This window comes from Lycorma delicatula, chromosome 1, assembly GCF_047948215.1.
Source record: "Lycorma delicatula isolate Av1 chromosome 1, ASM4794821v1, whole genome shotgun sequence".
NCBI lineage: Eukaryota > Metazoa > Arthropoda > Insecta > Hemiptera > Fulgoridae > Lycorma > Lycorma delicatula.
Window position 1 is genome coordinate 333326743 of NC_134455.1, and position 22579 is coordinate 333349321.

The following is a 22579-nucleotide window of genomic DNA, read 5'->3' on the forward strand; positions in this document are numbered from 1 at the left end:
TTAGTAATGCGTTCAGAATAAAACCGATTTCTCCTCCAGCATGAATAATTATTAAAAACGGTCGGTCACCTTTATTAATCGGCACACGAAGTCCCTCAACAATACCATTAGACCACGACTTTGTCAAACACTGCAAACTTAAAACATGCGTTTCATCGAAGTAAACAATTGTGGCATTGCTTTTTCTGTATTTAGCCATTAAAATCAAAAGCAAAAATCTAAATCTAAACTATCCTGTCCACTAATAGGTTTTGAACGTCGTTTATACTTTTTCGACATGCTGAAAGAACACGATTGGGATGTTGATTGAAGAATCGTGTCTTTTTTTTCTCTTCTGAGTTTTTGAACCTGTGTTCTTGATATCTCACTAGTAGCAGCAGTTCTTTCTTCGCATTTTTGAATGCCAGTTATATGTTTGTCTCAGCTCTACCTTTAGAGCTTCTTTTTTCATAAAATCAAAAAAATTATTGATAATTTCACTTATTTGATTCCTAAGTTTTTTACTTAACTACGTATTTAATTTCGGCCATAACAAACCGCACTAATAACACATGAACAAAAATAAAACAATAATATATTACAAAAAATTTGTGAAAAAACAGTGAGAAATAAAAATAATATGACTGTACAAAAACGCTATTCAAATACCTTCACTGAACACGATATAAACTGCACTAAATTTTATTTCTTTATACACACATTGTATACTATGAATAACGGATCTAAATATATAACGTGATGAAAGACATTCCTAATGGCAAGCATAAATTTTTGTAGGCCTGTACATAATACCAATCAGAGCATTAGTCATTGGTTAAGGAAACATTGTTTGCAAGAGTCATGAAACATTTTTATACATGTAATCAATTCAAGTGGAAAGAATTGAACATAACAACAACATAAATGTATTGTTTGGACACCCGCATTGTTTGTAAGTCAAAAAATGAAATAAAAATAAAAAAGCATTGTACATTTGATGCTTTTCAGTGGGATCTTCTTGATAAAAGATTTTTTAAGACGTAGTGGAATGATTGGTGAAGATACTTTTAAGAGATAAATAGAATTTTGTAATAACCTTTTGAAGCAAACTATAAACCATTGAAAAAGTTGTAAAATATTATAAGAATAGTTGTGTTCCGCACTTAATGAGTTTTTTAATTTTGGTTTCTCTCTTTGTCATCATTGCGTTTTTTATTGATACATTTAAACAAATATTGAATAATTTAATGAACAGAATAATAAAGTTTTGTTACTGTAAGATAGTAATATTTGTACATCTGTTTGTCTTTTTCAGTTTTATAACATGCTTTGTTACAAATGAACAACTTGTGTTATATTCATTGTTTTAGAATGACTGTTCTGAGATGATTATTTATTATAAAAAATATTGTATTTTTTCACTTAGTTTACTTGTTTTAATTGCACAAGATCATTATGGAAAAGTAAAAAGGAAAATACATAGTAAAATATGGTCATCTGATGCATTTAAACATTTTAAATATAATTAAAAGACTATAATGTAATTAGGAAAGAATATAATTATCCAAAACAAAAAGAATACTGTAAATATAATTTCAGTTGCTTGTTTTTTTAAAGATAATGATAGGAATATTTAATAAGATTATGTTACAGTGCTAAACAGCTTTACACTAAAAGATTGTTTGGAGTATTTGTGTTTATGTTTTCTTTAATTATTTGATATGTAAGAAATCAATCTTCTGTTAACTTTTTTACTCTGAAGTAGAATTCATTTAAATATTTTATTCAGAGATCACTACATAAATAATAATTTATGTAGAGCATGTGATAAGTTAATTTAACTTGTAGTGGCATTCATCAGTTAGGACTCTTTTCCCTGTTTTAATGAACATTCCAAATTGGTTATAAACACCAGTGGTTCTCAAACACTCTAGTCACATTTTCAACTTAATGATTGGACCTGGTTTAGAGACACCAGTCCTCTTTATTAACTAATATTATTGCTAACTGCAAGAATAAAAAAAAAATAAGTTAGCTTATTTTGAAGCGTTATAATACTTAATTGAAGAAAATAAAAGTAAATAAATTTAATTATAATTAACAAAAAATGTGTTATAATAATAGATTGTCATTGAAAGAATATTTAATTTGAGGAATGAAAAAAGTGTGACTACTGAAAGTAGGGGTAATTTTAGTAATCATATTTGTGTTTGACTCAGTACCAAGCTGATGTCTTCTTTTTTTTCATATGTTGTATGCTACAAAAAACTAAAAAGGCTTGTTGGGTACAAATATGTTTAGGCAAAAGATGTCAAAAAATTCAGTACTTTTAAGAAGTTCTCAACAACATTGGTTTCTCAATTTATGGATTATTAAATGGTTTTTAAATTCAATTATTTCCAGAATCAATGATAGGAAAAGTAACATAGAAAACTTTACAATAAAATTTTTAATGTTCTATAATTATATTTCTTGACTCTTCATAGGGCTCTCTTCATACAAATTAATATCTATTGAAGTAGAAAAACAAAGAGTAAGACTACTTCTTGCTTGTACTGCTTGTAATTGTTACTTAAATTTTGTTTTTAATTCGAATATTTTTCTCTCATAGACCCAAGGTTTAGTTCATAGAATGAGAAAACATATTTCTGTTGAATATAATAGTTTCTGAAGCTCAGCAAAATAACATTTTTTTCAGGTGTATTCAAATTATATTGTTTCACCTTGTCATGTTGCTCAAAAAATCTGTGAGAGACATTACTTCTGCGAGTCAGCACACTTCTGTGTAAGGAAGTTTGTATATTCACTTACTATTTATTCACACAAGCTTAAAAAACTTGTAAATTTAGGGGATTACTTATAAAATATACAATTTTGATAGCGTCAACCAAGATATTAGGCCATTTTTTAAATCCCCCAAAAATTCTCTCTGTGTGAATCAGTTAGTTTCAGTTGTACAACTTTAATTTGGGTGATTAAGTTTGTTAGCAGACCCACAATCTTCAAATTGTAGTGAACTAAGTACAATTTTCCCATTTAGAATCAATAACCGCACTTAGTGTGTAAATAAAACGCATTCTTAGATGTTGTCTGAAGAACCTCTTCTAGAAACAAGAAATCTTCAGACTATACCTCCATAGTTAAAACAAATTTAAATTTGTAATTTGCTTGCCAGTTACACATGTACTTTCTTTTATTAAGTTGTATTGAAAAGAACAATTTCTGGAAATGTCAGCAAGCAGCTGAAATCAACTGCTCCATTGCATTAAGAGAGATTTTTTTCAATTCATCTTTGTTTGTCATTCCATAAAGGAATTAGATTCATTTTAATGGCTGAATTACCTACCATAACAACTTGCAATTTCTTGCAAGATTTATGGACCCAAAATTAATTACCTTGTAATAGCAGTGTAATTAATTACACTTGTAACCAGAGTTGTACCAACTTTAAGCACACGTATGTAGAAGGCAATAGGCAGTATAACAACCTTGAAGGTGTGTTATGGCAAAAGTGTAGACAATTTTTGAACTGCCCTCATATATTAATGTATGTAAATAAAAAGTCCAATTTAACCCTTAACACAGAAAGAAGATTCATAATCAAAATACAACATAAAAGAACAATTTTCAAATTAAAATGTAATTTGTGTAAATAACAAAAAAAAAAAAAAATTAATAAACCCATAAATGACTTACTGCCATGAAAAACTAATTCTAAAGGAGTAAACGATTTTAGATATTTACATAAATAATTGAAAAAATTCCTTAGAGAATAACAAGCAACAACTTCCTGAAGTCTATTGGATAATTTAAGCTACAAATCAACAGAGAACACATTTTCTGGTAAAAAAACTCATCCACTCTGGCACTGGGAATAAAAATGAAAAATAACCAGTGATTTGTTAGTTAAAAAAATTTTCTTATTACTTTAATGACATAGGAAAATATCTATACAGATAATATAAGCTAAAATAAATGCTTTTAACTATCTATATTTAATAAAGTTTTTGTAAAATATTTTTAAAAGCTAATGGAAGACAAACTCCACTAATAGGAAAACCGATGGAAAAGTTTTTTTTTCTTGGTTGGCTCCTACATTTTTTCTTCAATTAAATTTAAGCTCTCAAAAAGGCAGAAAAAAGAAACAGTTAACCTTTTTCTTTTGGTTTTAAGGTTTTTCTTTTTAAAATTCTTTTTATAATATCTTGTTCTCCTATTAATATTTTTAACTGTACCAACCCATCAATTGTCAAAGTTCTTTAATGCCACAATTTTTATGTCTGTTTTATGACAAAGCAAACCGATGTAGAACAAAAAAAAATTTTTCTAGAAAAAACCCATACAGTGCCGCAAAGATTTGCACCAAAACAAGTAGGTACCTCCCCAATTTATTTCTGGAGTTATATTCTGAACTTTACCCACTTGCATTTTAAAGTAAACTGACTAACAAGCAAACAGTATTCATTTCAGTATAACAATTTTGTGTGAGGTTGGGGATACAAGTTAACAATCATGTATTAAATTTCATATCATATAGTACATAGGTTGGAAAAGACAGTAATTTGCTTTCTCTTCCAACCCAGTTGTTCCACTGTCAATGTTTCTTTGCTATAAAACTCAATTGCATAGAAATATTAAACATCTTTTTCTAATTATTAATGTCTGTTTTATGCCAACATTGCTGCTGCTTCCACTTTCAAGAAAAGAAAACTTTCCACATTAAAGAAAAGCTAATTAATGTTCACATTCCATATTTAATATTTTCTAATGAAGAAGACAGTTTTACAGCCTATTCTACAAATTCTGTTTCATTAACTTGAATGTGCAACTTGTTTTGTTATTAAAAGTAGAAAGTACATTTTACATCTTTTAAAGATTTTTCTGTAATTTACCTGTAGAGAATTTTCAGCATCCGGCTTTGAGGATTGAGGAAACAAATGCAGTATATTATTGATTATTTCCTTCACTTTTGCATGAACCTTGAAACTTTGTAACCAAGGTTATATATTAGGGTTAATACAAAATTTTGGATATTATATAGTAGATTCAACAGTAGTTCTTTTAATGTATATTTTTTATGTGAATTATAAAAATCAGTTGCAATTGAAACCGATAATTTTATTTAATAGAAACATTTTAGATACAGTTCTGCTAAACCAGTACAGGTTAGCACTGTTTAGAATTTAGTTAAAAAATTGTAACTTTAATACTGCTTACATTTTCCCATTATATACAGGTTGTGTTTTTGCTATATCAAGTAATACATATATATATAGATTGTAATTGATAGAACTTTAAGAATTTCAGAAGTAATCAATCGTATTATTAGTTAGTGCTACTTGGGCATTCCTCATGAGGTAACACTTCTTTGGATTGATCACTACAGCATAGTCCATCATTCTGGATCCATTAAACTCTGTAATTATCAATTTGACCAGAATAAATTTTTTTTGATGATCATGTAAATCAAAATGTGTAAATCTATTAAGCATATTTTACCCTTTCCTTGTAGAATTTGTAAGTTGTATATTTTGATGTTTAGTGATGCTTCAAGCTTACTTTTCTTAATTAGTAATTATTCTAATGAAAAGTCATTCATCTTATAAATTAGGTTTTTGAAATTATCAATTAGCCAAGAGTCAAGCATACTAGCTACAATCTTAGTCTGTTATTTACAAAAATTTATGAGAATTAAATGTCGTTAAATTATTTTTAAAGATATTTAATTATAGTATTTCTGACGTTTTTGTGCTTAGGTAGTGAAGCAATTTGTTACTTGAGCAATAACTGTTACATTTAATAATTAATGAAGCAAATGCATATATTATTATAATCTCACAAATATGTAATTTGTGGAAAAGAATGCAAGAATAAGGAGGAAATGACTATGTAAAAAAAAGTGCTAGGTGTGAATCATCAGTTTGTATGATATTTGTGATGATGAAAGTTGTATAGAGGTAGACCATTTTTTCGCGTGAACACAAGATTTGAACAAAATTGATGGAATGCTAAATTAGAATTTTATTCAGAAATAAATAGGTAAACAATACTCTTTGTAAATATGCATTTTTAATTCATTAAAAATTTAATAATTAAATTAACTATTCACATTATTATTTTCTTAACTGTTATTAACTAATTTAATATGAATAGTTTAAAATTCTGTGGTGTATTATTGGTATTAATGTCGGTGTTGTTTTATACAACTGCTTCTTTAATAAAACATTTTTTATTTTGTTTTAGTGTAAAGGTCACTTGGTTCCTCATCATGCTGGGAAGTCTATTCAATGTTGCAATGACAGAAATCTATGTAATCAGGATCTGAGACCTACATACCAACCGCGTAGTACACCTTCACCATCACCAAACTTGTCATTTGAGGAGGCTGTGCCATATATAGTGCTATTGGTGTCACTTACTGTTTGCTTCATAATATTTCTCATAATTATTACTTGTGTTTACCTCAGGTGAGTCCATTAATGTAGCTTCATTTTTATTTTGTATCGGTTGTGATTGTACATCTCATTTGCAGATTTTTGTATGCATGATAAATAGTGTCTGGTACCTGATGTTTGGTTTTTATTTGAAAAAACATCATTTAATAATTAATGGGAAATGTTAGACATCAGTTTAATGAAACATCATTTTAATGATCGTGGGTTGATGATACTTAGTTCAATATATGTGAACCAATAATTACAAATAAAAACAACCTTATGAAGTATAAAAACAGAATGCTTACTAGTTGTAAAATGTTTTTCGGTTTTAAATGATCTTCATTTTTGATTATTATAATTTCCATTTAAATTCTTGCTCTATATATAAATTTATTTACTTCTTGATTAAATAACTTTTTTTTTTAAATAATAAGCAAGATAAATATTTACTGCATTAACTTATTCAGTAAAAAAGACTAGAACTGATCTAAAGATTATGTCCCATTTCAAATAAAACTGTTTAATATTTTCACTAAGACTCAAATTAAAAAAAAATAAAATAAACATTTTACTTTACTGTAATTAAAGGTAAATAATTTATAAACTAACATTACTAATGATTGCTTTTAACATCATTATTTTCTTGGTAGTAGTTGCATGGAATTTATGACACTATCCTGCAAAAGTCTTAGCATTATTTTGTCCAGTAGTTTTGTATACATTCAACTCTGCTGCTGATTAAGAACTCATGGTGTTAGAGACAAATACCTGATGTGAAGCTGCTGCTAAGTTATTGAGATATTAAATGAAGAGAAAATATAGAGAAAGAAATCCGCAAAGTATACTAATTAAGTTATTATATTCAGTAAATTAATTGATACAACCTTTTATCTAATTATGGTAAATCTTTTACTAATTTATTAATCAATGATAATGATTTGTATTACTAAGCATTAATAAAATATCTTTATTTTTGCAACTTTTAGTGTATTTTCTTAGTTCAGCAAGTATTAAGTAAATATTAATCGCTGAAGACTATTATAAGTATAATTGTATATATTTCAGGTTATCTTTACTTCTAAATTTTCATGAGAATGTTTCATTATATTAATATTATATAATATATTATAAATAATTTGTTAAAGATATTTTTGTTTTTAAAACGACTAGATCTGTACTTTTGGGTGTGTCTTGCGGATTATACATTCTCAAATACAATAAATTTAGATAAAATTCCATTTTTAATTTTTATGTTATAATCATTGAAATTTAATAAAATATTTTTGAGTTGAGGTATATCAGTTAAAAATGTAATGAAATTTGAAGGCTGTAGGCTGCAGTTTGATTTTTTGTTTAGATAACAGTGAATCATACTGTGCATTATTCCATGACTGCAATATTTCCATTTTTTGTCATATTCAAATTTTCTTAAGGTAGCTTTGGGCTGCCACTACCAAATAGGAATTGGAGAATGAAACAGGTCTATCAAAATGGCAAGTTTAAATGGGCCCTGTTTTAGTCGGTTAATGAATATTTTTTATAATTTTTAACAAAAAATTATTTAATTCATCAGTTTACTCAGGATTAAATGACAAACAGGAAAATTGTATATTAAAATAAATGAAAGAAAATTATAGTTTTAACTAATAACTTGCTTTGTTGTAATATAATGGATGTACAGGTCGATAAAATAAATTCCACATCCAAATAATAGGCTAACAGAACTCTGAAAACACCTGAAAATTGAGTTGAGAGATAAACCTGCAACACTAAATTTTGTTGTAATAAAATTTAAACTGAAGTGACATTTGTAACCTATTCTGGAAGACAACCACTGTACGTTCATTAGTTGAATTGATAATTACTACATTTTATAGAAAAATGCATGAAAAATGTATAGTACTGACTTGATAGTCATTAAAATTGTTGAGTAAACTAATGGTTGTCTCTCTAGAGTTAAAGAAAAATAGTCTTAAGAGATTTGCAATAAATAAATATGAATTATTTTTTAAAACAAGTTTTAATAAGTTGCAGATCATATGAGAGGAAAGATAAACATCACATAGAATTGTGGATAGTGTTCAGTGTTAAATTAATAATTTTATCAAGTTTAAGAAATTAAAGAAATATAAATTTACTGAAATTGATCATAATAATAATAAAAACAATTTTTTTTTAAGTTTTTCAAATTCACTAAATTCATTAACATAACTAAAAAAAAATTAAATAGCCTGATACAAAATAAAATAATCTTGTAATAGATAAAAAAAGTTTGAGATTTACTAATAAGAATATAAATAAGTTAAAATACTAATTCTGATTTATTGCATGAAAAAAAGTTTCTCTTTAGCTTGTCATTATTATCTCTTGTGTAAAGAAAAATGGCAAATATTTACTTGCATATCTACAATTCATTATTTTATATAACTTTATAGATTTTTTACTAGGTATAAAAAAAGAGAAGAGGGTCGTCAATTGTATCTGATGCAAGGATCAAGAGATGCATATCTTGCTACGTCTAACACTCTGCAAGATCTTATTGACCAGAGTTCAGGGTCAGGATCAGGATTGCCTTTACTTGTAAGTATTTGGTCTTCATGAGTTTCTGTTAAAGTGTATCGTTGTAGATGTTTGTATGCAGTGTTGATTAGTGATATTTTTTTTTTAAAGGCTATCATTTAATGTAAGATTTGTGTTTATATGGGATAATGGAGAATTAATATGAAATAAAAATTATGATGATAATATCATAACATAATTTTTTTGTTTTGATCATTTTATTTCCTGGGCAGTTTTCAAGATTTGTCATTGACCCTGCACGTATATTCCAGATCCAGATTTTTTTGTTTAAAAAGTCTGGTAATTTTTAAAAAATTATGTTATATAAAAGTTACAAATTTCTCTGTGGCCGAGTGGGTAGTTTCTCGGCCCTTCATTCAGAAGTCCCAGGTTTGAGTTCTGGTTAGACATGGCATTTTTCATACGCTATAAAATTTCCATTTAGACTAATCACCATAGCAGTTGAGCCCATAACCTCAAAAAAAATTATATTTATTATTCATTATCAGCTAACATATTTGTAAAAACCTACTCATTTATCTGAACATTAATCTGTCTTTGAATTTTCTGTTTTAGTATTTCACCTTTTAGTCAGAAACACCTAATATTTCTGAATTATCCTCACTTTAATATTTTAAATTATTTATTGAATATTTTATAGTATTTTGAGCATAATGTTATAAGAGAGCTGGTTTAATTAAAGAAATATATTTTAATTTATATGCCCATATTTGTTTTATTAGCTGTATTGCATAGCACTGTATACTAATTGAAATGGTTTCTTTAAACTATTTTTAGTAATGACAGTGAATTTGGATTCTTACACCATTCATTTATTTTTTTAAGTCTACTATTTTAGTTATATGAATCATGAGACCTTGCCGTTGGTGAGGGGGCTTGAGTGCTCAGGGACACAGAGTAGCTGGACCGAAGGTGCAACCATATCGGAGAGGTATCTGTTGAGAGCCAGACTAAGGAATGATTCCTGAAAGAGGGCAGCAGCTCTTTCAGTAGTTGTTAGGGGCGTGAGTCACAATGACTTAAACGGCCGTATCAACATCACTCAGTCCTCTGAGTACTGCGCAGCTGAAAGCAATGGAAAACTACAGCTGCTTTTTTTCCAAGAAAATGTGGCTCTCTGCATTTTCACATAGCAACAATGGAGGCGCCTTCCTTGGTAAAATATTCCGGAGGTAAAATAGTCCCCCGTTCGGATCTCCGGGTGGGGACTACTAAGGAAGGGGTCACCAGAAAATTAAAAAATAACATTCTACGAGTCGGAGCGTGGAATGTTAGAAGCTTAAAAAAGGTTGGTAGGCTAGAAAATTTAAAAAGGGAAATGGATAGGGTGAATGTGGATATAGTAGGAATTAGTGAGGTTCGGTGGGAAGAGGAAGGCGACTTTTGGTCAGGTGATTTTAGAGTAATTAACTCAGCGTCAAATAATGGGCAGGCAGGAGTAGGTTTCGTGATGAACAAGAAGATAGGGAGGAGAGTGGAGTATTTCAAAACGCATAGCGATAGAATCATTGTAATAAGGATAAAATCAAAACCTAAACCGACAACGATTGTTAACGTTTATATGCCTACAAGCGCCCATGATGATGATGAGGTAGAGTGTGTATACGAAGAGATTGATGAAGCAATTAAACACGTAAAGGGAGATGAAAATTTAATAATAGTTGGAGATTGGAATGCAAGCATTGGAAAAGGCAAGGAAGGAAATATAGTGGGTGAATACGGGCTGGGCAAAAGGAATGAAAGAGGGGACCGACTTATAGAGTTTTGCACGAAGTATAATTTAGTAATTGCCAACACCCAATTTAAAAATCATAATAGAAGAATATACACTTGGAAAAAGCCAGGCGATACTGGAAGGTATCAGATAGATTATATCATGGCTAAGCAAAGATTTAGAAATCAACTCGTTGACTGCAAAACTTACCCTGGAGCAGACATTGATAGCGACCATAATTTGGTGATAATGAAATGTAGATTGGGGTTTAAAAACCTGAAGAAAAGTTGTCAGATGAATCGGTGGAATTTAGAGAAGCTTGAGGAAGAGGAGGTAAAGAAGATTTTTGAGGAGGACATCGCAAGAGGTCTGAGTAAAAAAGATATGGTAGAAAATGTAGAAGAAGAATGGGAGAATGTTAAAAAGGAAATTCTTAAATCAGCAGAAGCAAACTTAGGCGGAATAAAGAGAACTGGTAGAAAACCTTGGGTTTCAGACGATATATTGCAGCTGATGGATGAACGTAGAAAATATAAGAATGCTAATGATGAAGAAAGTAAAAGGAACTATCGGCAATTAAGAAATGCTATAAATAGGAAATGCAAACTGGCGAAAGAAGAGTGGATTAAAGAAAAGTGTTCAGAAGTGGAAAGAGAAATGAACATTGGTAAAATTGACGGAGCATACAGGAAAGTTAAGGAAAATTTTGGGGTACATAAATTAAAATCTAATAATGTGTTAAACAAAGATGGTACACCAATATATAATACGAAAGGTAAAGTCGATAGATGGGTGGAATATATTGAAGAGTTATACGGAGGAAATGAATTAGAAAATGGTGTTATAGAGGAAGAAGAGGAAGTTGAGGAGGATGAAATGGGAGAAACAATACTGAGATCTGAATTTAAGAGAGCATTAAAAGATTTAAATGGCAGAAAGGCTCCTGGAATAGACGGAATACCTGTAGAATTACTGCGCAGTGCAGGTGAGGAAGCGATTGATAGATTATACAAACTGGTGTGTAATATTTATGAAAAAGGGGAATTTCCGTCAGACTTCAAAAAAAGTGTTATAGTTATGATACCAAAGAAAGCAGGGGCAGATAAATGTGAAGAATACAGAACAATTAGTTTAACTAGTCATGCATCAAAAATCTTAACTAGAATTTTATACAGAAGAATTGAGAGGAGAGTGGAAGAAGTGTTAGGAGAAGACCAATTTGGTTTCAGGAAAAGTATAGGGACAAGGGAAGCAATTTTAGGCCTCAGATTAATAGTAGAAGGAAGATTAAAGAAAAACAAACCAACATACTTGGCGTTTATAGACCTAGAAAAGGCTTTCGATAACGTAGATTGGAATAAAATGTTTAGCATTTTAAAAAAATTAGGGTTCAAATACAGAGATAGAAGAACAATTGCTAACATGTACAGGAACCAAACAGCAACAATAACAATTGAAGAACATAAGAAAGAAGCCCTAATAAGAAAGGGAGTCCGACAAGGATGTTCCCTATCACCGTTACTTTTTAATCTTTACATGGAACTAGCAGTTAATGATGTTAAAGAACAATTTAGATTCGGAGTAACAGTACAAGGTGAAAAGATAAAGATGCTACGATTTGCTGATGATATAGTAATTCTAGCCGAGAGTAAAAAGGATTTAGAAGAAACAATGAACGGCATAGATGAAGTCCTACGCAAGAACTATCGCATGAAAATAAACAAGAACAAAACAAAAGTAATGAAATGTAGTAGAAATAACAAAGATGGACCACTGAATGTGAAAATAGGAGGAGAAAAGATTATGGAGGTAGAAGAATTTTGTTATTTGGGAAGTAAAATTACTAAAGATGGACGAAGCAGGAGCGATATAAAATGCCGAATAGCACAAGCTAAACGAGCCTTCAGTAAGAAATATAATTTGTTTACATCAAAAATTAATTTAAATCTCAGGAAAAGATTTTTGAAAGTGTATGTTTGGAGTGTCGCTTTATATGGAAGTGAAACTTGGACAATCGGAGTATCTGAGAAGAAAAGATTAGAAGCTTTTGAAATGTGGTGCTATAGGAGAATGTTAAAAATCAGATGGGTGGATAAAGTGACAAATGAAGAGGTATTGCGGCAAATAGATGAAGAAAGAAGCATTTGGAAGAATATAGTTAAAAGAAGAGACAGACTTATAGGCCACATACTAAGGCATCCTGGAATAGTCGCTTTAATATTGGAAGGACAGGTAGAAGGGAAAAATTGTGTAGGCAGGCCACGTTTGGAGTATGTAAAACAAATTGTTGGGGATGTAGGATGTAGAGGGTATACTGAAATGAAACGACTAGCACTAGATAGGGAATCTTGGAGAGCTGCATCAAACCAGTCAAATGACTGAAGACAAAAAAAAAAAAAAAAAAAAAAAAAAAATTTTAGTTATATTTATATGTGCGTAGTATAGTTATGAAACTATATGTAGATTTCACAAAAGCACTTCTACTTTGTAGATCTTGTTTCACGGTTTTATTTAAATTTTAAATACACAAGTACAAACTTATATATTTGAAAAATATTAGTTATATTCAGGATACATATCACAAAGTTCTCCTGGGACTTAAATAAAATATTTTACTCATGAAAATTATAGAAAAAATGCATGGAAATATGTCCAAAAGTGCTTTGTTAGCGAGTTACGGCCATGAAATATTTTACTCGGATTTCAGCTACCCCAAGTAAGTTTGGTCAAACCAAAATGCTTAGGATGTTAATTAAGGGACAGAATTGGTGATTTCTTATGGTATGTGACTTGAAAAATCAAATAAAATAGATCCCAGAGTCTACAATATTATCTGCAAGAGTTTTGAGAAATGTGTGGTTAAAACCAATAAATTAGGGTAAAAAACCTATATTTTTTATGTTTGACATACAATGACTTTGTTAAATTGTTAATAAACACATAAAATTTATAAACATAACTTCTAGAGAATTAAATTCTGAATCAGAATGGTATAAGATTAGTTAAATAAAACAGAGAAGAGTTAGAAAAAATCTAATTTTATTTAGAAACAGTACACTAGATCAGAATGCATTATTATATACTAGTTTGTAATAAATGTTCAAAAATGAGTCCACCATTTTCAACACACTTCGTGGAATGCTTCTGTGCTACTTTTATTGCTCTTTTTAGTTCTTTAGGGCTGTTCTTAAGTTGCTCAGCTGCATCCATAATGTGGACAATCAATTCCTCACGAGAGTTTACTTTTTCTTTGTATACAATACTTTTCATCCATCCCCAGACACAAAAATCTAAAGGTGTTAGATCAGGCAATCTTGATGGCTAAGCAAGTGGACCTCCAAATCAATCCACCTCTCAGGGAAATGATGATTTAAGCGAGTGGAAATGGCACAAGAGAAGTGGGGAGGTGCACCATTGTACTGAAAATATACTTTGCATCTCAGTGCTAGAGGATCATCTTCAAGCAGCTGCGGCAATTCTTCTTGAAGATAGTACAAGTAGACCTCGGCATTTGAGCAGCCAGGTAATATGAGCGGTCCAAATAGCTGATGAAGAACAAGACCGCATCATACATTGATACTAAATCGATGTTAAAAATTGCCTTCCACTGTTTCATGAGCATTTACTTCTGCCCATGTATGCTCATTAAGTTGTTAACACCATCTCAAGTGAAATTTTCCTCGTCAGTAAATAAAACATACTTGTAGAGTTGTTGATTTGTATTCCACAAGAAGTGGACTCTCTTCTGAGTATAGATGTTGAACTGATTGTTTATGGTAACAATAAAATTTCTATTGTTTTAAGTGTCCTCCACACCATTGAATGCAGAAGTCCTATCCACTTAGAAAGACGTCATGCATTGACACCTGGAGTGCACTGAACTGCATCGATAATAATTTTATCAATAGCATCGTCATGTTTGATAGATCGTTTTTAGATAGTACAAATACTAGTTAGTAAACCTGTTTCTTGAAAATTGTGAAAAATTATGCTAATTGTTTTGGGATCTGGAATCCTGCGATTTGGAAAATGTATTTCATATTGTACTACAGCATTTGGAGGATTACCATTACACGCACCCAAAATGATTACAGATTCCTCCGTTGTAAATAAGTATGGCATTACTTCAATGATAACCGATCGCGTTCAAACTAAAATTCACAGAAAACCTTTGTTAAAGACAGCACATTTCACAGTACCCATTATACTTAATGTTCCTTACAAGAATAATTTAAATACTAATACAGTATTGTGCATTGTTGATCAGCTATTGTTATTTTATTGCCAAATTTGAAATAATTTTTCAAATAACTTATTGTATTTCTGTCATTAATAAAAAGATTATTTTCTAAATAATTTTTATTTTACAATCGTTGTGTAGTTTACAGTTTTTAAAATTTTTTAATTGTAAATTTTATTTTTACAAATTTTTCACATCACCAAAAAAGTATTTTTGTTTACATTTAATAAGTACTTTTCTGAAAAATGTAGTGATGTATGGTTTTTAAATAAAATTTTTCTTTAAATTATTCAATTTATTGTACAGCATTTTGTTCATAATTAAATTCTTTTAAACATAAAAAAAACAAGGATTCTAATCCCGATTGTTTTAACAATAGATTTCTCAAAAACTCCTACAGGTACGATACAGGGACCTATTTTATTAAATTTTTCAAGTCAAACCATAAGAAATCACTAATTCTGCCCCATAATTAACGCCCTAAAAATTTCAGTACAACCTCATTTCACCTGGGCAACTGAAATCCAAGAAAAATCTTTCACTAGCTGTAAATTGCAAATAAAACATTCTAGGACTTACGTTTATATGAATTTTTTTCAGTATTTTCATGAGTAAAATAGGTTATGAAAGTCCCGGGAGAACTTCGTGATACACTCTGTTTGAAATTTGGTTCTAAAACTTAATTATAACAGTGTAAATAGAAAAAAATAAACACAATAAAAATAAAATCACAAACTAGGTCATAACTATCTGCAAAACTCTTTAACAGTATATATAAAAAATAATAAAATAGCTATATTTCAAACCGAATAGCAATTGCTAGAACACAACTTTTTAAACCAAAATTTTGTGAACTTTATAAATAAAACAAAATTTTATAACAAAGTTATACCTCTAAACAAACACAGGCTCAAACGAACAGAAACAGCTAGTAAAGCACAATGAATTTCTAGTTGGCTCATTGCATGTTAGATCACAATTTTATATATATAAAATATGCGGTCTGATATTTTGGATCTTGATCTTAAAGGTGTTAATATTACTGTAAAGTAAAACCTAGTGTATTCATTTAATTAATAAACTTAATGTTATGTTGCATTGTAGAGTTTGCTCTGATGCACAAATTCTCATTTGTGTAAGTGATATTACAGTCAAATTTGTTGGAAACCATAAATCAGATATACATTACATAATGAAGTGATTTCTTATAATTTAAAATTTGTAATGTAAATATTGGAGGATAGTTTATGTAAAAATATTCTTTATGTAGGTATATTATTTTTTTATGTGATTTTAACCAATGATTGGTTTCAGGTTCAGCGCACGATTGCAAAACAAATACAGATGGTTCAGTCTGTTGGTAAAGGAAGATATGGAGAAGTGTGGCTAGCATGTTGGAGAGGAGAGAAAGTAGCTGTTAAAATTTTTTTTACAACTGAAGAAGCCAGTTGGTTTCGTGAAACTGAAATTTATCAGACAGTTTTAATGAGGCATGAGAATATTTTAGGTAGGCTGTTTATTTTTCTGTTATGAAGTTTATGATTTTTTGTAATATAACTATTAGGTAAGTATTAAGTTGTTAAATTTATATATGTGAGGGTTGTTCAGAAAGTTCTCGACCTGACAAAACATAAGAATTTTCAGAAATTATTTTTTATTTTTCTGTGTTGTCATATCCTCAGTATAATGTGATTTGTCCAACTTCCTAATATCTCAGCTTTGACCTATCATTTGAAGTAAATCTTCATCCAACGAGACATTTCTTCTGATTTAGGAAGAAGTAATTGCTAGAAGCCAAATTCAGTGGCCCATCTGGAAGCTTTCCATAGAATAGGTCACGGAGTTTTGTGGCAACCTGAACCATGTTCACAGATGCATAATTGTAGTAAAAGAGCACTTACTTTTTGGCCAGATGTGGACATTCAGCCTGAATAGTGCCATTAGTGAAGTATAATACTCCCTGATGATGGTCCTACCTTTTTCTAAGGTAGTCTACAACACCACACCACGAGAATCCCAGAAAACCATAACCTTTATTTTTCCTGTACATAAAGCATTTTCACTCTCTTTGGTACACTCTCACCTGCTCCTACCCATTGTTTGGTTTCTGATGTGTAGTGGTGAATACATGATTCATCTACTGTTATTAAACATTGAAGAAACTGAGCAGTATTTTGTTTAAATAAGTCTAAACTCCTGTGAGAAGTGTTGAGTCAAATACATTTTTGGTCGACTGTATTATTATTTGTCATAAAAATAATTTAATGACAAAGATATTTGTATGAAAATAAATAATAGGAACTACAACAATGAAGACCAAAATTAAAATTTAGAATGTAAGTAAATATCTATATACTAAAATGCAACGACATTATGTAAATTCAGGTTAATTTAATTTGTACTAAAAACTACTCAACAACTCTGACTATGACGTTCTGTCACTAGTATAGTGTTACTCCACTATACTACTGTTAGTAGTGCCAACACTAGGGTGTACTAATGTCTAATGTACTAATGTACAGTGCTGCAATAGGTGAACTAATATGGATCAATATGTCTGCACCTTCTAAACTTTGAAGAGTAATAATATTTTATATATATTAAAACTTTGTTAACATTATTTTGGGAATTAGACAAAATAAAAATTATTAGTTGTAAAATGTTATCAGTATCGAATGTTACACACTTAATGTAAGGTTGATTACCTTACATGAGAATGCCTACCGTAAATAGATTTTATTTTTATGAAATTATTAGAATATATTAATAGAATCCACCATTGCCCATCTTTCTTGTACTTTTTATTAATGCAGGTTCTCCCAATTCTTCTTTCAATTTTCTGGAATTTGTCTGTCTTTGTTTGTTCAGGTGGAAGTATTTCTGCTGCATTGGCTTCTGTTTTATAACTGTGTTGAGTGTCTTATCTTTGCCTTTATTGATAGGCATTTTTTACTGTAAGTGCACCTGGTTAATATTTGAGCTTTAACTAGTTTCTTCTTATTTGATTTGAGGTTTTTTGTTTTTAGGTTGATTTTTTATTATTTATCCAAGGTATTTAAATTGGGCTGCTACTTTAATTTTATTACCATTTATGTTTACATATTTTAATTGTATTGGTTTTGGGAGCATAATTTCTGTCTTTTGAATGATATTTTGAAGTCATTTTTATTTCAATGTTTTGAAGTTCTAATATCTGTGATTTAGCTTTGTTAATATTGTTTGCTATCAGTATCAAGTCATCAGCGAAATCAAGACTGTTTGTTTTGATTTTTCAGCCTAATTTTACTTCTGGGGAGCATTTTTTGAGCCATTCCCCCCATTTCCATTTCTAAAGCACAGTTGAGTAATAGCGGTGAGAGTCCATCGCTTTGTTTTGATCTCAAATGGTTTCAAAAGCTCGCCTCTGAATTTTACCTTCTATTTAGTGTTTGTGAGGATCAGTTTTATCATATTTATTAATTTATCTAGTTGGAGGTGTCTTAGAATTTTTAGTAGAAATTCTCTGAGGATGCAATCATAAGCTTTCTTGAAATCTACAAATGTTATCATCATGTCTCTATTTCTTTTCCTGTTGTAATCCATTATTAGCTTGAGACTCATGATTTGGTCTGGAAAATTTCTTCGGGTCTGAAACTTTCCTAGCTCTTTCGTGAATTGTTAACCGATAATTTGAAAGATAATAATTAGAATTATGAAATTATTAGAATATATTAATAGAATCCACCATTGCCTATCTTTCTTGTACTTACCACTGCATATAAACATCCCTACAGTCTTTGTGAAGGTACTCACGCATTCAAAATTAATATCTGCAATTTATATCTTCCTCCAAATTCTAATATCAGTGAGGATGATATATCCAGACTGTTTTCCCAAATTCCTACATCCTGCCTAATAACTGGCGATTTCAACACCCATCACCATTCTTGGGGCTCATCATCATACTCTCCCTGAGGCAATATAGTAGATCAACTGAGGCAGAACTTGGATCTCTGCTTATTGAACAATGGATCGTGCACATTTGAATCATCTTCATCAGGTACATCTTCGTGCATCAATCCTGTTGTATTCAGCATACCTATTTCCATGTCTTAACTGGTGCATTTCAAAAAACGTTTTTGGATGCGATCATAGACTGCTTCCAAAAAGTTATATTGGTCGGTAATAGTGATTTGCCTCAGAGTCAGCTAGGCAAATGGTTGGTTGGGAAGACAGACTGGACTGGATACAAAGATTCATTTAGCCAATACAATGAAAGCAGTGATGTGATCCACCAACTTTCCATGTTTGCATATCTGATAATAGTGCAAGTGAATGTATTCCATTAACTTCTAGAAAAACAAGGTCTGCTGTTCCTTGGTGGAACAAAGAATGTAGAAGGCATTAAGGAATCATCGCAGGTCTTTGCATAATTTCATTCTTAGGCCTATGACTGAAATGCTCCGCGCCTACTGCAATGCCAGGTCTGTATGCTATCAAATGTGTCAGTGTGCTAAGCGGAAATCATGGCTAAACTTGCTGATACCATTTTCCAGACAACTCCATTATCGATTGTTTGGAAAAAAGTACTGGCCGTGTATGGATCAGGACAATCTCCACCACCAATTGGATTAGAAAGCAATGGCATCCTTATCACGCTAATTGATGTGGCAAACATTTTTAGTTAGTCGTTTAGGTCAATTTCACTAATGAGTTTATGAGATATAATTGCAGGTAGAAATGTACCTTTTATTATCAGAGATTCACAAAATGAATTAAACATTCCTTTTTCTTTTGATGAGCTAAGATGTGCATTGAAAAAAATTCCTGTGATACTTCCCCTGTAAATGATAATAAGGTTCAGTGTTCTCACTTCCCAAATAGTGCATTACAACATCTTTTGTCTATTTGCAATAAAATATGCTCTGACTAGGTGTTCCAAATTTCTGGTGAGAAACATTGGTCATCCCGTTACTGAAACCTGGTAAAGATAAATCGTGCTCTTCCAGTTATCGTCCTATATCCTTTACCACTACCCTGTGCAAGTTGATGGAACGTATGATAAACCATCGTCTAGTTTGGTGCCTCAAGAGAAACATCCTAATTGCCCCCAAATACAGTTTTCATAGGGTAGATAGGCTATTGGTCATGTTTCCTGGTTGAATATGCTATTCAAAACGCCTTCCTACTTTGTCAACACTTGTGGTATTTTTTTATATGAAAAAGGCGTATGATACAGCTTGGAGGAGAGGAATCCTAAACTGCATGAATGGGGTGTACAAGGAAACCTTGCATTTATCAGGGGTTTCCTCAGCACTTGGACCTTTCGAGTTCAAGTTGGAACAATGATATCCAAAAGTTTCACACTAGAACGCTGAATACCACAGGAAAGTGTCCTAAGTGTTACCTTATCTCCCATAGCCATTAATAGTATAACAAACTCTGTACAAAAAACTTTTATGTGCTTTCTATTTGTTAACGATTTCTCAGTTTATGTAACATTTAGAACTTTAGCTGCTAGCAAGAGTGTGCTCCAAAATACCATAACCCTTATAGAATCGTGGTGTAAAATGAGTGGAAAAAATTGTTACCTGGACTTTTATAAGTGTAAATGGTAAAGGGGCTTATAATAAACGTAAAAAAAATAAATGCACGAGCAGGGATGATGGAGGATTGAAAAGGGGTGAAAATGGTATTATTGAGATTTCCAGTGAAAGTTGACGTCAAAAAAATTGTGGTTAATTAAGACACAGAAAGGTATACTTTTACCAAGTTTCATAAAAATTAAAAATAAAAAAAGGAAAAAAAAGATTTTTTCTCAGAAATTTTGAGGTTATGTTAAAAAGTGACCTCCATAGAAGTTATAAAATTTTTGCATGATTTACAACTTTTGGAAAATTTTTTTTCTACCCTCTACAAATCACCCTTCAATCACTTCCGCTCACACATTTATTTTTTTTTACATTTATTATAAGCCTCTTTACTATCTCCACTTATAAAAGACCAGGTAACAATTTTTTTTTTCTGTAAGTGTAATTTGGTTGGATTATTCGCTCAGGTTATAGAATTTATAGCTAAGACTATAGTTGTTTAATTCATTCCTCTGTTTCTTTGCTATTAATAAAGCCTTAAATATAACTAGCTCAACATTTCAACATGTACTTGTTTGCTGTGATATCATGAATGCCTTACAGGTAAATAGTGATGTGTACTCCAGACACCCAGTTGTCTGTGAGATTCAGCATGTTATTTCAGAAATGAGCTACCGTAATACAACTGTGAGCTTCTGTTGGATCCCAGCCATATTGGGATTTCAGGCAGTAATTGTGCTAATAGTGTGGCAAAGGAGGCTTGTTTCCAGCCTGACATCATTCAAAGCATTGTTTCAAATGATTTTCTCTGTTTCCTGAAGAGTGGTTCATGATAATTGGCAAAGTAAATGGAATGCTACCATGAACAATAAACTTCACCCAGTTAAGGACACTCACCTTGGAGCTCCTCATGCTTAAATAACCGTCAAGAGGAGGTTATTATCTGCCATTTGTGAATAGGGCACACTAGGCTCACTCATGGATACTGATGACTCAAACAGATGCACCAGTTTATGCTTGCTGCTACTGCCAACTAACAGCGCACCACATCCTTGTGGATCGTATTTGTTATTTGGCACTGTGTCACAAGTTTAAACTAGGAGCTAACATCCAAACTATTATAGGGGATAATGAAATGTTATTATCTTATGTTTTACTATTTCTTAGGGCCATCTGTGTTTATATTCAAATATGTAACTGACTGTAGTAGTGTATTCCAACTATTCATGCCATTTGCCGTAAAGTATATGTAATTTTATTATTTTGAGTTATATAATGTGATATATCTTTGTGTTTTATTTTGCTTTTAGCATGCGTTACAGGCTTTTTACTTTGAAGATGTATTTTTTCATTTCTGGATTTTTAGTTTTTAATTAATTTTTAATTTTCCATTTTTTAAAATTTATTTTTAACAACAACTGTATTGTGTCGAAAACACAAAAGCGTTTTTCACCCAGAAAAAAAGGTTTTTTTTTGTGGCCTTTTGGAGAGTTTTTATTATTGATGGGTGCGTGGGCATTTATTATAGTGTTGATTTTATTAAATGCCTTTCGGGTGAGTGTTGAGATCATTAGGGATTGTGACTTGTATTCTTGTATGGAGTTTATTATTTTGAGGCTGACTAAAAAGCCTGTTCCCAACTGTGGGACATTTTTCTTCACTCTCTTCCCAGGTATACCTTTTGTAGAGCCTATATCCTTGAGATTCCATGGTGTCCTGGTTAGTGTTTATTTCCTGCAGACCTATGTTGAGAATTTTGTGTTGGTCCATAGGCCAGTTATTATTTTCATGATTGCATGTTATATTTTAAGTAGCAGCCTACCATATCTGAATGCTGCCTTCTCTGAACTCTGGTGTTGCTTGGTTCAGCCGGTAGAGTATCCTTAAAATGTGAGCTTTCATGATTGACTGTCAAGGGATCACCTGTGGTGGGATTAGGTCCCAAGTTACAACTCTAGATGTGATCCAGTTAGGTGTAATTTGATGATAAATGAAGCTGTGAAGTTTGTTTAGATTCAGGAAAAATTTCTCCTATTTATTCTGGATATATCCAGGCACA

The 22579-nt window shown here is 30.9% G+C and overlaps 1 protein-coding gene across 2 annotated transcripts in view; it reads left to right on the forward strand.

The window, feature by feature from the left end:
- Nucleotides 1–22579, forward strand: part of tkv (serine/threonine receptor kinase thickveins) — a 75410-nt gene that overhangs the window by 46513 nt on the left and 6318 nt on the right. For both annotated transcript variants that reach the window (XM_075382185.1, XM_075382186.1), the window contains exons 3-5: nucleotides 6223–6446; nucleotides 8864–8996; nucleotides 16265–16457. In XM_075382185.1, coding sequence (XP_075238300.1) covers nucleotides 6223–6446; nucleotides 8864–8996; nucleotides 16265–16457 — 550 coding nt within the window. The remainder of the gene's footprint in view (nucleotides 1–6222; nucleotides 6447–8863; nucleotides 8997–16264; nucleotides 16458–22579) is intronic.